Source organism: Prinia subflava, chromosome 2 (assembly GCF_021018805.1).
Source record: "Prinia subflava isolate CZ2003 ecotype Zambia chromosome 2, Cam_Psub_1.2, whole genome shotgun sequence".
In the NCBI taxonomy this organism is placed as follows: domain Eukaryota; kingdom Metazoa; phylum Chordata; class Aves; order Passeriformes; family Cisticolidae; genus Prinia; species Prinia subflava.
In genome coordinates this window covers 39,683,592-39,699,067 of record NC_086248.1, presented here as the reverse complement: position 1 = coordinate 39,699,067, position 15,476 = coordinate 39,683,592, and the positions used below count along the sequence as shown (strand labels likewise).

General features: G+C 40.6%; 2 protein-coding genes across 7 annotated transcripts in view; one reads left to right on the top strand and one right to left on the bottom strand.

Moving 5' to 3' along the window:
• Nucleotides 1-5,646, top strand: part of MMS22L (MMS22 like, DNA repair protein) — an 89,679-nt gene extending 84,033 nt beyond the window's left edge. Inside the window, exons 23-25 of the mRNA XM_063389692.1 lie at nt 691-787; nt 1,924-2,091; nt 4,356-5,646. Coding sequence (XP_063245762.1) covers nt 691-787; nt 1,924-2,091; nt 4,356-4,440 — 350 coding nt within the window. The 3' untranslated portion in view covers nt 4,441-5,646. The remainder of the gene's footprint in view (nt 1-690; nt 788-1,923; nt 2,092-4,355) is intronic.
• Nucleotides 5,647-10,820: 5,174 nt separating this feature from the next.
• Nucleotides 10,821-15,476, bottom strand: part of KLHL32 (kelch like family member 32) — a 141,241-nt gene continuing 136,585 nt past the window's right edge. For 4 of the 6 annotated variants that reach the window (XM_063389688.1, XM_063389686.1, XM_063389685.1 and 1 more), the window contains one exon: nt 10,822-14,036. In XM_063389688.1, the coding sequence (XP_063245758.1) occupies nt 13,875-14,036 (162 nt within the window). In that variant the 3' untranslated portion in view covers nt 10,822-13,874. Of the gene's footprint in view, nt 14,037-15,476 lie in introns of all 6 variants that reach the window. The other 2 variants (XM_063389690.1, XM_063389684.1) reach the window with 2 other exon arrangements.

The window sequence follows — 15,476 nt, the reverse complement described above, 5'->3', positions numbered from 1 at the left end:
CTGCTAAAAGCTGAGTACCCACCTTGCAATGTGCCAGGGAATGAGCTGGAAGTCCTGTGCTCTGTAGCCACCAGCTCCCTCCTGCCTGGACAGGGCTCTGCCACACCCTTCTAGAAAAGTCCTTGCAGCCCAGTGCCACCTTTATAAAAGAAGAGCTGTATCTTGCAACTTGAGTATTTATTTGGAAACAGTTATTGAGAAAATAGTGGGGGAGGTTGTTGGGTTTTCAGGGTTTTTTTTTCCTTGAAAAAAGAGTTAGGGTGCATGGCAGAACAATCTCCACCACTGGAAGTATGGAGTAGATCCACATAGCTTTGAGCAGGATATAATGCTGTGACTGCCTTTCTTTTGAATCAAATAGGAATGCTTAAAGAATATAAACAGAACTTATATTTAAATAAAACCTCTATTTTCTCTAAATGTATATCTCTTGGCTTTAACTTAAAAAGACCATAGTGTATTTAAAAATCTGTTTAAAGGATAATGGTGGTGAAAATAAGACTTTTGCTTAGACTCATGACTCATTCTGTTCTTTATAGCCAATCTAAGTGCTCTCTGTCATTTCACTTACAGCAAAGAAAGATGAAACCTTTTTTTTTTCTCATCTAAAAATCTTTGTCTTCATAAAAGACATTCTCCAGATGGTCAGTTCAAGAGCTCTGTGTGAATCTTGTGATTTTTCTTCTGCAGTTAAAAAACTATCTACAGACATTGTACAGTACATGGTAGAAGGCTGCCAAGCGGGGTCAGGAGGAGAACATGCCACCCAGCTGACTTCTGTATTTAGGTAACCAGAAAATGTGCCAACTGGCAGCAAAGCTGCTGGAAGCCAATTGACAGCAAACGTGTTTCTTTAAAATAACTAATTATCCTAACATGCTGCATTGTTCCTTGTTTATGGTACTGTAGTAATTGTGCTTTTGGCACTGGATTTGAACACAGCTTTGCCAAAAAGCCAGAGCAGAGAAATAGAAGTGAGCAACATACCTGCTTCCTCATGGATGAGGTACTGTTTTGAGAGGCATATAGTAGGGAGGTGTGTTGCTCCTGTGATGGGAAAAACTCCTTGGGAATGCTGATGGTGCTGTGAAAGATGTGTGTGCCTAATTGGAAGTGCAGCTAATCTTCATATAACAAGCTTAGCTTTTTTTATTTGATTCTGTGACAATAATAGATTATAATAATGTAAATTATCCTTATTTCATAGCTCTGCAAAATGAGTCCTGTATCTCACATGGATACAGTAGAAGAGCTGCATGACTTGGCACTCAAAGACATTCTGCAGCCCTTAAGCACTGCTGCTCTGTTGGGCTAGGTCTAAGTGAAAGCCTCAAGAGAGACTTACTGAAAAAAGAATGTGTGTTTTTGGGAATGCCAGTCTGTATGTGATACATCACTTTCATGGAATGCATCATTCCTAGGGTGCTAATTTTGATTTGAATGTAATTTGTGAGCTTGAAAGGCCTCACATAGTCAGGACAGCAAATGGATGTGCTTCCATCCGATGGTCTGCCCTGTTTAAGATCCAGGGGAGCTTCATAAGAAATGCCAATGTTGTTTCTGCAAATTTGAATCTAAAACTCCTGTTTTGTTAGGCTTTTTATTACAATTATTATTTATTAAATAAGAAGGGTATGGTTTAGTTTTGCATTCAGACACACTACGAAGTAAAGTGCTCTGGAACAAGGCAGTCCTGGTGAAACAGCAGAAAAATCTGCCAAATTACTTGAAAATGAATGTGTGGAATTCTTAGCATTAGGTTTCAAACCCATGGCTTTCTTTAGAGGAAGTATTCCAGTGTAACAATGTGAAAATTGCTATGCAGCCAGACTGCTTGTTCTGATTAGTCTCTGCAGTTGTTGTTGGCATGTTCTTTGCATCTGGTTTTGACCCTGCACTAAATGCCCCTGTGTGCCCCCTCAGGCAGTTTATCCAGGACTACACTGCTCTCTATGGTCACCGGGTTTTCAGCATACTGGAAACAGTGGCAGTCTTGGATCGGACTTTAGTTACCAGCCTGATTCCCACAATCACACAGTCTCTGAAGGATTCTGAGCACAAACAAGGCCTTGGAAGAAATGCTGCACAGAGGTTTGATTTTCATTTAATATTCTTTTTTGACAATGAATAGTAGAGGTATATTGTCTTGAAAGAAAGCAGTGTTAAGACAGCAGCACAGACACTCAAAAATGAGTGATTTTTAAAGTGTTTTCAGCCAGAAATCTCCCTTAACTCAAACCTCTCGTGGTTTTAAGCCATCTATATTTGCTAAGCAGTTCCAGAGATGTTTTGATACCAGAGTCCACAGACCAGAATAGAATTTGTGAAGCCAGGTTGTCTCTACACTGTATGTTGCAAAACAGAATTAAGAATTCCTTACCCAAAGAATTTTCCTGTTAGTCCCTGTTTTAGAGGACTTAATGGGTCATATGTGAAATTATAGTATAATCAGGTATGGTCTGAGATGCTTGGAAAATAAATACTGCCAACTCAGTATCAAGAGCTCTCTCATAATCTAAACTTAACAGAGTTGTGGGTGTCCAGGGAAGGCACAGCAGGCTCAAACTTTCTCCGTTTGCCTCTCAAGAACTTAGGACAGAAATATTTGACATGTGAACCCATCTGGCACAGGAGGGGAGCACTCTGCAGGGATGGTGGTGTCTCTGGGTGCAGATGCAGCATTGACCTTTCAGCATCTATGCAAGTACTGTTACAAAACTCCAGGAGGCTCCACCTTGGGTGGCACCTGAGCCAAAAGGGCTCCTCCTGTTAGAGGAGCTCACTGGAAGGTGCCCATGACTCTCCTGTGGTCTGGGCAAGGAACTGGCCCCAGTGTTTGCACTACTGCACAACATCCTGGGACTGCTCAAAGGGGAGGATCCACTCATGCCTCACACTGGGGAAGTTCTGAGGTGTGTGTCACCAGGGCCTGGGCTATAAAAAGTCCAAAAGACAGAGCTGTACAAAAATAACTCATGAGACACTGAAGGGTAATTCAGTCTTCACAGGGTAAATCACAGGGAATTCATCTTCCTTTTAATGAAAGATGTATTTCTTTAATTTGTAATTGTATTATTCACTTTTTACTGTCCACTACCAACAACTGCATTTGCTTTTATTTGACAGAATTTGCCCAGGGTCAGCCTGACATACTGTTATTTGCAGGATTTCCACATGACCCCCTTTTCATCCTGTGTTTCATAGCTAAGATTTGTTTTTCTTTTGTTAAATACTGTTAATATGGTGACATTTATCCCATTATCTACAAAATACTGAAAGCATGCAGGTTGTTTGAGCCTCCTGAAATACATGCTTGGAGATTATTGAAGAGCTACATTTTCTTTATCCTCATCACTTAAACCATATATATTATCTAATCTGTTGTCGATGTTTTCTGTTAGTAATTTGTATTTGGAATGTGCTCCATTACCCAGCAGCCTGAGGTGATCCATGAACATTTTATTGTAAGAACACTAATTTTCTGTCCTCAAGAACAGCTGATTTTCTCTCTTTTGTCCCAGACTCTAAATAACATGATATTAACATATTCACTGCAATTACTGTAGGCATTAAAGTGCAAATCTGTAAGAAGTAAGGTTCAGAAGTTGCATTAAATGCTTACAGTGGTGATGTCCAGTGTTGTTATTGCATGGAACTATGAAACTGTGAAAGTATGAGAACTGCAGTTTTGTTTGCTCAAGTGTCTATTTCATGACAAAAATAAATAATTAGATAAGACCTACATGTCAGAGGCAGTACTTTAACAATAATTACATTGTCTGGATTGGAGAGTATTAGAATGAACTTAAGGTGAAAAGTCTCATCAACACATATGCACTCTTCTGGAAAATCCACTTGAGTGACACTTCCCTTTTGAAATTGGGGGTTATTTTGAAACAGGCGTTTTCCTTGGTTGAGGATGGTGGTCTGAATCTGGGTCACTGCTGGGCTGCACCCAAGTGTGAGGGGCTCACATCACTGTGCTGTGGTGAGAGTCACAGGGATTGCTTAGGCAGAAATGAGAGAGCAAACATCAAGTCTGAATGCTAATATCATCCAGGCCTTGGAAACTCCACATTTTTAAATAAGAAACTTGTAACTCACAGCAGTTTACTAAACAAGTAGGCTTCTAAGCAGGTTCATTACACTTGTAGCCATAAACAGTGCAGTCCTTATTCTTCTGATCTGGCCATGCTAAAGAGCCACAGCAAACAGAGCAGTTGAATAGGAGAAGTTACCATGTTTTACTATTCCAATATCTAAACAATGTGTTTGGGGATTACACTTTTACTCCTAGGATGTGTGAGATTGTTAAAGTAACATGTTATATGTTTTGGTTTTTTTCGCCCCAACAGAGAAGCCTATAAGAGACTCTTATCTCACCTTGCAGAGGCTGGACAAAATGAAATACAAAAACTGGAAAATGAGACAGATCAGTAGTGTGCTGGTGATTAATCCTTTCCTCTTGGACGTTATGACATTGTTGGTACCTAAAACTACAGATTACGACACGCTAGACAAGTTCTTTATCTTTACAATGGAAATACATGCATCTATTTTTGTGGTTGTTTTTTCTTCCCAATTTATGTATTCATTTTAAAAAAAATCTGTGGTATTTTATTATTGTCATGCATGTGAAGATTGGCTATCCTGATGAATAGCAACAGAAAGACTGAAAGCTAATTTATTACATATTCAAATATCTATATGAACAGAGCCTCTATTGCAACATACAAACAGGATTTCAAAGAATTTCACAACTTTGTTCACATTGAATGAGACCCTCTTAATCGTGTACTTTTGAAAATCTTAGTCTGTTGTTAAGAAAACCCTAATTTTGTAATTTCTTATTTATTATTTTAGTAAAATGGGAAAAACATGTGCTCTCTAGTACTCAACTCGTTGAATGCAGTGCATTCACCAGGAGCTGTGCCAATGTGATAAAGCTTGTGTTGAGAGAGCATTTTTTAAATATGTTTATGTTGCACAGAATGTATATAGCTGTCTTTAACTTCCACCTGTATTAAAACATTTCAGTATTTCATATTCCATTGTAAAACCTCTGTGTTTTCTTTGTGGGTAATATAAGAAAAGGCAGGTTCAGATTTCCTGTTCCCTTCTTTTACAATGCTGTGTCCTTAAAATTGACCTATAATTTCCAGGGGTCCCAATGGTCTTTTAATTAGTCATGACATTATTAGTTATCCACTTAGACTAGGTGTGAAAGGTGGGAGGGAAAAAGAAGAGAGGGCAGACGTCTGATAAAAATACTCATCATTTGATGATAGGCTAGTAATTATTCCTGTTTGCTGGGAAAGTTGGATATTTCAAATATTTTGTTGTTATGGGTCTTTCCAGGGTGGATTTAGCTCTGTAACTTCTACTTTTTTTTTTTTTTCCCTAAAGTGCTCAGAAAACTTTCATTAATGGCTTTGGTATCCACACTTTTCATTTCACTCAATAATCTGAAGCTTTCTGAAAATTTCTGAAACTACTTGCTGGACTTTGGAGTGGATTTGCCATTAATGGCAGCATCAGTGAGCAGGCTCTTACTCGCATTTTATTTTTAAAAAGTTAGTGGGAAGGGAAAATTATTTTTATGTCTAATAGCGCCACAAAAATCCCTAAAATCTTGTTCAGAGCAGCTTCCCTTCCTTTACAGTAATCTTATCAAGTCGAACTAGATAATCTTCTTGCCTAAATCGGCTACTGGTGCTTCAGATAATGCAGTAACTAAAAGCCTCTTTAGGCTACTTAATTGTGCAGAACATGGAGGTTCTTTTCATTATGAAAGTGACATATTGAACTCGCATTGTAGCTTCTCATAAGCTTATATACCTGGGAGTTTTATTCATCCCAGGAGGATTCTGCTGCTGAAAAGCTTTTTTAAAAAGAATAAAAAACACCCCTCTCCAAGAGAAATTGAGATGCCTTCAGAATCTGAGTCCTACCACTCAGTAGATCCCAGAACAGACGTCTGACTGTAGTATTACTTCCTAAAAGTAAAAACTGCGATTTTAAAGGATAGAACAGATATTACAACGAAGCACTTAATGATGTGTTTAGTAGGTTATTAAAGACATATTAATACTATCTGTAGCAGTTGGAAGTTTCTGCAAAAGCAACAGGACTTTATGAAAATGCATAGCAGCTCCTGGCACATGAGAAATTAAACAGTTTGGAGATTATCATTCTTCTTTGTCACAAAATTAATACAAACAGAAATAAGGCATTTTGCATCACAGTCATCAGCCCCTGCCAAATGGGTGATTTGCTTTGGTCTGTTTATCGGGTATGGACATTTGCAGATGTGACTGATAGTTCCAATAATATTAACGAGAGGAAGACTTGCAGAGTGCTGGTTTATGCTGACCTACCAAGCATATGCCAAAACAGAAGTCCAAAATCAGTTAGGAGGAAGAATGCTGATTTTAACTAAAATATAAAAAAATCCTAAAAGCTAAAAAAAAATATATATTATGTCTTATTAGATGCTGTCTGTATAAAGGCTGCTTAAGGCAATAAACATTATTTAAATTAAACCCTACTATATTATTTTACATTGAACAGTTTGGTTTAAAAGAGGGTTGACTCAGACTAGATGTATGAAAGAATTTTTTTATTGTAGCAGTGGTGAAACACTGGGACAGGTTGTTAGAGAGGTGATAGGCAACCCCATTGAGCTGAAGATTGCTACTCATTGTAGGGGCTTTGGACTATGTGACCTTTAAAGGACCCTTCCAACCCAAACTATTCTCTGATTTACAGATGTTGTTTGTTGATATATTTGCTTAGATATTCAAATATTACCTGTCAAGAACAACCCATCCTCCTACTGGCACTTGGACAGGTGGACATGGCTGTAGTTCTGCTCCTTTTCCTCAGTTCATTCCGGCTTCTGTGTCCTCTCCAAGGCTTCGAGCAACAGCGCTGCTGCTGCCACCCCTACCTGGGTGCTCTCGTCATCCTCTTCTCAGCTGCTGCCTTCCACACAGGCTGCTGCAGAAGGCAGAGCCCAGCATGGGCCTCTTGTCTCACAGAAACATTCAGTGCTAGCAAAGGGCTGAAGGGCACAGCAGAGCTGGTGCATGGCAGTGTTAGACACTGTGCTGGTCTGAGGTACAAGCCATGCTGCCGGTGACTGTGACTCTGCTACCAGGTCAACGCTCCACATGGCTTTGTGCTGCCAGTTTTGGTCTGAAGCTTCATCACCATGAAGTGACAGCCAGATTTCAGCTTTTGCAGGCTCTTTGGCCTGCATGTTTGTAGCACTAGGGCAGCATTTTACTTAGAGGATGGCAAGGGTGTCCTCCAGTATGTTGTTTAAAGTAACACTGCTTGCATGGATGAACATTTCCTGCATCTGTAAATTCCAGAACTGATGGTAAAAAATCCTGAAAATAAAATTGTAGCTAGAGTACCTAATTCAGAGAAATTCCATCATTTAAGCCCATCTATATAGTGAAAAGTTGGTGGAATTAAGCTATTTGGAATGTTGTGATGGTTTAACCCCAACCAGCAGCCAAGCCCCACACAGCTGCTCCCCCACCAGTGGGACAGAGAGAGAATTGAAACGTGAAAGGTAGGAAACTCTTTGGCTGAGACAAAGACAGTTTAGTGGGGAAGGCAAAAGCCATAAATAGGGATGGCATGCAAATAAAGCAAAGCAAGAAACAAATTCACTGCTTTCCCAGGGCAGGCAGGTGTTCAGCCATCTCCAGGACAGTGTAACATGGGAAGATGAATGCCATCACTCCAAATGTCTCTTCCTTATTCCCCCCTCTTTACATACTGAGCATGATATCCTGTGGTCTGGAATGTCCCTTTGGTCACTTTGGGTCACCTGTCCCGGCTGTGTCTCCTCCCATCCTCCTAAGCATCCCCAGCCTCCTCCCAGCCTGGCAGTATGGAAAGCAGAAAAGGCCTTGGCTCTATGTAAGCCCTGCTCAGCAATAACAAAAACATCTCTGTATTGTCAGCCCTGTGTTCAGCACAAATCCAGAATACAGCCCCATAACAGCCACTGTGAAGAACATTAACTCCACCCAAGCCAAAACCAGGGGACATCCTAATTAATTACTCATAACTATAGAATCACTGTTTGTCAGTGGAGTTTTGTTAAAACTTTTACTTTCAGTATGCTTCTTCTTGCCCTAAGCCTGGTGCCCAGTCTGTGACCAGAGTGTCCTTTTGTTTGGAAATGCTGATACTGGTGATGGGAGACCTGTCTGAAATAGAGCCATCATCAGCCTTGCCAGAATTTTCCACACTGATCTCCTTGGCCTGAGGACTGTTCCAGGCTACAAGAGGACTATGTGTGTATATATACTAAGCACCCTTTCTTTTCTGCAATGTATAGAATTGAGATCTAAATAAACAGTATTTAATCTTTATATTTCCCCTATTCCAGAATTCAGGATACCAATCACCTCTGACCCAGTATCATCCTTCTGATATGAAACACATGTCCAGCACATGATGAACAATGGCTGGCAGAGGGAAGTCTGGCTTATCTTTCCTTTAGTAACCTTAACAAGATAACATGAAAAAAACCCAACTGTTCAGAATTCACATGTGACTTCCATTAGTCCCACAAAGCTGTCCCTCTGTTTCTTAAGAACTTTACATGTGTTGTTGTTATTGAAAAGTAGAAACATGCTAATTGAAATTACTCTTTGCTTTCATTTGCAATGGAAAAAAAAAAGGGGGGGGGGATATGTGTTTTGATAAAACAGGTTCTGAAATAGAAAAATTGACACCTTTTGCGCTGGAATAGAGCAGCAGACCTATGGAAAGAATAAGGTCCTGGCTTATCTGTTGTAATTGAACAGAAGAGGAGCTGCCAATAGCATAAACTGCTTGGTCACCCAAGGAACTTTGATAACTCTGCACTTAAATGCAATATACTTCTCTCAGGAAACAAAAAAGAGGTTTTACTGCACCCTGGTTTTCCTTCTTCCAGAGGCTTTTTGAAAATTATGTATGCAATGGGTATTTCCAGTTTAATCATATTTTAGAATTTTTAACTATTACTTAAAACTCAAATTCAGTGTAATCAGCCCATCTGTTAGCAATGGTTATAAAATTATGTTGAAGATTAAAAATCTGATGCAGTGTCAATATGTCCTAGCATAATTAAGCTTGTTTTATGATGAATGACTAGGATATGGTTTTTGTGTACTTGAGCAGCTTTAAAGTGGTAAACCTTTTGCAAGCTTAATTGTACAAAGGGCAAAGGTATGTACAGAACAACAACAACAAAAAAGTAAAAGCTCAGATCCTCTATTCGTAGATGTGGTGTCTTTACAGGCCTTTGGAAATGCCAGCAGAGTAATTCCACATTACAACCAAAGTCACTGCATTTGTCAGTCCATCAAACACTACCTTGGCTCTAACCCTTCTCCTTGCAGAATGACACCAGAACAGGCATTAAAAATGCAAATTTGCTAAATTCATTATTTGTTTTAGAAAGGCCCAGCATGACCTGCATAGGCACTGGTGGAAAAATTAGCACAGCATTTGCCTACATGAATTGAGGATATTGCTAAAAATACTTCCTCTGTTCTTCAGTATTCGAGGCGTTGCAACATTAACATTTTAAGCATTTTAATTCTGGCATTACTGTGAAACTGCTATATATAATCATCTCTACTGGAAAACTATTCTTTATGTGGACACTTCCTCCCTTTATAACGTGTGCTTGGAGGGGGGGGAAAGCCCCTCATTTTTTAAAAATAGAACTGTAAAAGTCCTTTATACACGGTCTATGTGCTAAACTTCCTGCAGTCTTTCTCCCCTACAAACTCTGCCTGCAGATGAAGTGTTTTAACCTTGCCCTCTTAATTTATTATACATTTTAATTTTCAATAAACAGATGCCGCCTCTTTTCGCGCTTGTTTCCACATTATTCCACATTCTGCCTGGGTTGTTTCTGCATGTGTGAATATTCAATTATCTGCTTCTCCACGATTCTGCTACTGATGTACTAAATGTCTGTACAGGTTTGGGGGAGGGTAACTGGAGAAGGCAAAATTTAGATGAAAAAGAGTTACAGAAGTTTCAGCTCTTCTGAGTCAGGATCTTGGCTGAAAAACTGCTAAACTAAGAAGAAAATCATAAGCCACAACTAGAAGTTGAAGGATTACAAAACCATTACTGTACAGAAGCAGAACTGCTGCACACTGGCTCATAACATGTGAGTGATTGTTTAGTCAGCACCTGGGTGTGAAATGCTCAAGAGACACCAAAGTGGCAGAAGAGGCTGTTGGTGCTGCTGCTGCTTGTGAAAATCAGGCATTTTATGGATTAAAAGCAAAAAGCAGGTGATTCACTTGTGGTTATTTATAGCTAAAAGCTGATAACACAATTTAGGACTCAAAGGTAAAGTATGTATTTATAGACTTTAATTAAAGCTATATAAAGGATAGAATATTATTCTTTATGGGAGTGGCCTGAAAAAGAGAACAGCTCTTCAGTATAGATCTTCAAGACCTTGTGGCCCAGAAGTCTTAGCTGCAGATATAAATAGCCTGAATGTGTAAATATAAAGAGTTCAGGGCACAGAATGCACTGTCATCCAAATGGGCCAGTCAGTGACTGCTGCACTATTCACTGGTAAGAACACCTCTTTCCCTGAAGCAATAGTGAGTTCTCATTGGTTGCAACTTGTCCTCTTACCTTGCACACTCCCAGCTGGATAAATGACTTGTGTTGGCATCTGCTCTCACACTCTGATGACCAGACTCTGGCAACAGAACCAGCAAGCACAGAAATAATATTCTTGTTCTGGACAGCTTTAAGGCTGTGTGGAAAAACTTAGCTAAACTGTGTGTCAGAGGTACTTACCAAAACCAATAGGCTGGGTAGGGACAAAGGTTGGGTTCAGAGTTGTGTGTCTGCCCAAAGTGGTAGAAAATTTAGAACATCACGAGTGGATGAGGAGGTCACACACAGGATTCTGCAACCATGGCACTTTTAGAAGCCAGAGACATTCAATGGAAGGATGGCAGAGCAAGGACGTGGTGATGCAGAAACTTCAGCTCACCAGGCAGCCTTTGCAGGAGTCCTGCACAGCTGCAGGTGGCAGGTGAAGCCAGCCTTGCTCTCCCATCCTCACTCCTTCCAGCTGAGACCCCTCTGCCATGGCAGGGTACTCTCTGCTCTTGCATCCACACTGTTCTCTTTTCTTACCTGGCAATAATTAACTGGGTTTTGCTCATCTGGCAAGGGCTGTGAGGCATTTTCTCATTGACTTCAGGTGCAACAAAGCACCCTCCATCTGTCCTGTAGGTCCTGCAAGAAAAGCAGAAAGACCCAGATAGGAAAGTGGAATACAAAACCTTACAAGACAAAGAGGTTGCTGTGAAAGACCTCTGTAATCAGTGGAGCCTGGTGATTAAGAGCCAGAGCAGGATCCTGACACTAATAGGAGCATATGTGTTGTCCTGAGGCTCTGTGGCAGAGGTACCCCAGCCAATATAATGCAACTGCACAGCTGTTTAAAACTGCCATTCACAGTGCAGACAATTGGTGACAACAGCCAGAGCAGCAGAAGTGTCTAAAGGGCAGAACAAACATGATAAATAACTTTCTTGCCTTTCAGACCTCGAACCAAGAGGCACATGCTGCTTTGCATGAGGAAGCTGCCCCCTCTGCTTCTCAAACCCAGGCCACTGCTGCCCCTTTGTGCTGCTGCTCAGCAGTCATCCTGATCCATTCATATCCCTCCCCTTGCTCTCCAGAAGCAGCAGTTTAGAAATTATTCCGTAGCTACAGCTGTGGTAAGCTATCACACCTAGGAATAAAAGCTGAGACATAGAAAATACACTTTGCACTATTGTCCAGAGGTGCCCTGGACTTTCCAAACAGGAAGTGTCAGTTCTGCCCCCGAAATAAAAGTGGCTCACTCACCTGGTGTGGTACCTCCAGGATGAGACTCAAAGCCTCTGCACACATTTTGATTATGTTAGCCACCCTCCTGTTGAACATGAGACATGAACTCCATTTGTGTCCCTGACAGCCACACCTAAGTCACAGTCTGAATACTTGCCTGGCTTGGGCCCTGCAGCCCACACCGGAGAACAATTTCTGTAAATGGACTGTTCAGAGAGCTGTCCCTTGCAGGCAGATTTCCAGGAGATCAAACAAACTAAACAAGAAATTAAAATCTGTCTTGATATACATCCTATCCAGCTCCCATGCAGCAGAGAAAAGTCTTGCCTAGATATAGGCATAGGCATGCTTGGTGCACAGAGGGGAGAGGGTGTTAGCAACTCGAGTCAGTGTGCCAGGCAGACTGTGCAGCTGCAGCTCTGCTCCAGGCAAGGGAAGTGAGAAAGCTCAGGAAAAAAAAAAAAACAAAAAACAAACACGTAAAACATTCTAACCTGATAAGTATGGAAAAGGAAAGGTGATGTTCCACCAGTATACTGCCCAGCAGGAGAGAGAAATGATAATAAGGTTACCTCCCTGTAATCAGACCCTTAAAAGGGAAAAGATAGTTTTGATTAGAAAGTGCTGCTCACTGGACAAAGTCAAACCTGTTCCTGTCCAGCAGGCACGGGCTACAGCTGCAGCACATCCCACATGTGGCATTAGCAGGAGCATCAGCAGCAATTTGACAGGTCTGCTCAGGCAGCACTGTGGCAGGGAGCTGATCAGTAGGTAAGGCAGAGAAGTGCAGAGTATCCATAAATCAGAAATAGAGAAAGATTTAATTACATGCTTGGTTAATATTTACAAACATTGACATTTTTGTTCAATATGTAAATAAAACACAGAGATAAGAGACAGGGACTGCAGTAGCCAAGCAAAGCCAAAATATACCAGGTTAGAGTATTTGCTGTGAGCTGGCATATGCCTGGAGAGTGGAATGGAGACACACTATATAAACTGAAAGAATAAATAAATAAATATTGACATTGTTCTACACCTGTTTAGCCTCTGGAGACCAGTGATTTGTGGGACCATATGTTGGACAAAATGAGACTGTTCATTGATAATTGTAAATGTGGTGACCCCTTGCAAACTGGATATTAAAAGTATTAAGTAAATGGCACATTTTAATTATACAGTAAAGAGGCTGATCTCCACCATTAAAAGACTGCAGCTGTCAGGAAGAATTGATCATATGACAGAAGGTAACATTTATTTGGTAGTAGACCTTGGTAAATGACATCCCAAACATTCTTTATATTCTCAGACAAACACATTCAGTTCAGACTTGAGTTTAACCATGGGGCTTCATTTTCTTTGCCTTTCAGCTGAGACAATTTTTATCTGTTCCTCATATCCTATAGGGCTTGTTTGTTTTTTATTTTGTTTTAATCTCTTTTGAAGTATTTAAATTTCAAATGAAGTATTATTAAATGAGAAACTGTAAACGATGGAGTTCAGAATTGGAAGTCAACACATTTGTTATTCTTTTTGCCAAAGGTATTGAGTAAGTTGCATAATGAGCACAGTATTATATCATCTTTGTCAACATAAACAGAGCTTTTCTATTGTCTTTGAAAGCGCCACTGGTGAACAACTGAATGTGCAGATTCCAAAGAGCAACAGCCCAGGAGGAGCTGAGAGCATCCACAATGCCTGACAAAGTTGCATAAGGAAATGAAGAAGACACGTAGCAAATAGTCACCAGCAGAAATGCACAGCGCTCCCAGGGATCTGCTTCTGCGTCCGAGGCCGAGGAGAGAAACCGCTCGCAGGCTTTGGAACTTCCTTCTTGCCTGCCGACTTTAAGACAAATGTGTGATGGTAAAGCAGCAGCCCAGGTGGATTGATTCTTTTCACTGACCCAGAGAAACCCTTCAATACACAGGGTTTGATGTTTTCCCCCTCCACTTCTGATTCTGTGAAGGGCGAGGAATGTGTCACATTGTGCCGATCCTGTGGTGAGGCACTTGCAGAGTCTGAAGGTTGGGGCACGTGAAATAAGGAGCTGGAAGAAAGCAGGCTGCTATTCCATTGGAAGCAAAGGGGAGTGTTGGCCCATAGAATACCTCTTCCTTTCCCTCCTTGCTTACATCCAGCACCTGTGGGACAAAGCAAACAAAATATTTTTGGGATCACCGAAGAAAGCTGAAACGAATTTGTTGGCACCCACCTCATGTATTTACTATTAATCCCAGTGGAAAGGGAGTTTCAGATAATTTTTAGATTATTTATGGATTTGTGATCCATTTGCTGTTCTCATCACAGGAGAACGTGCAGCCGTGCAAGTGGGTTACTCTGCACAGAAGGGCTCCTGTTAGCACAGAGCACAAATTGTCTGCCAGCTCCAAGGTATTTAGGGGGCACAGAAGCTCTGTAGAAGATGGGAATGCCAAATAAATTACTAACTTAAAGTAAGTAACAATATTTGAAAAAAGTGGATTTTTTTCTTCCAAAAGAGAAAGCAACCTCAGTTTTCCTCAATTGGAAGATAAAAGGGCTAGTTTTGCTGGTTAAAGCCAGGCACACTGCCAGCAGCTGAGGAGGAACAGCACACATAGCTCTGCCAAATCACTCATTATTTTCTTTTCCCTTTTATGTGGGGACTGTGTCAGGCAGGCTGCCAGTTCACCACCAGTCTGGGGATGTGGACAAATGTCCATTTAAGAAAGCAAGATCCCAAGATTATTTTTGCTTGTCACTAAGCCGTAGTTAAACCCAGGTGCAATACTGCAAAGTACCTGTTGATTATAAATGAGGCCAATGATGGAGGACAGCTGCTGCCTCTATACTGTGCCATTACTCCATTTAAGCATTATATGTCAACTATATCCAAGCCAGCCTGAATGACTTTTTCCAATAAGTTTTTGGTACTGTATCCAATAAGTCGCTAAAACACAATTATACTAATGACCAGAACACGTTTTTTACTGTTTATCTTGCATTATCTTACTCTTTACAAATTCATGCTACTAAGTGTTCAATATAAGACCATAATATGAACAGTTTGGCAACCTAATATACTCCTTTCTTATGCCAAGCCTAACTTCTAGTCTTACGGGACAGTTTGGAGGTGAAATTCAAAAATCCAAAAAGTTGGAAGCTAATAAAAATTTTATCAGCAAAAGTGCAGAAACTGAGATATAAACAAGAGTCTCTAACTGCCCAGGTGGTCACAAAACAGTGGCTGTGATGCAGAACTGCTTCACTCTGAAACATGCAGAAAGATAAGAATTCCTAATTGCTGTACCAAAATACCTGAAAGCCATGGATCTGTGGGTAAGCTGCTTTTATAAAAAATGGGAGAGTAGAAGAGTTTGCTGGACAACCTATTGCCTAGAGCAGGAATCAAAAAACTTCCACTGAAGCTTTAAAGCAGCAAGCAGTAGGGCAGGTCACAGGCTGGCTTCACTTAGTCAATGAACAACTCATTAACTTGGCTGCCCTTCAGACACACAACTTGGAAAGAAAATAAAAATCTCAGTATGGGCTTGAAAAATTCTTAGCCCCATCATCCATTTCTGTAACCCTTTTAACTTTGA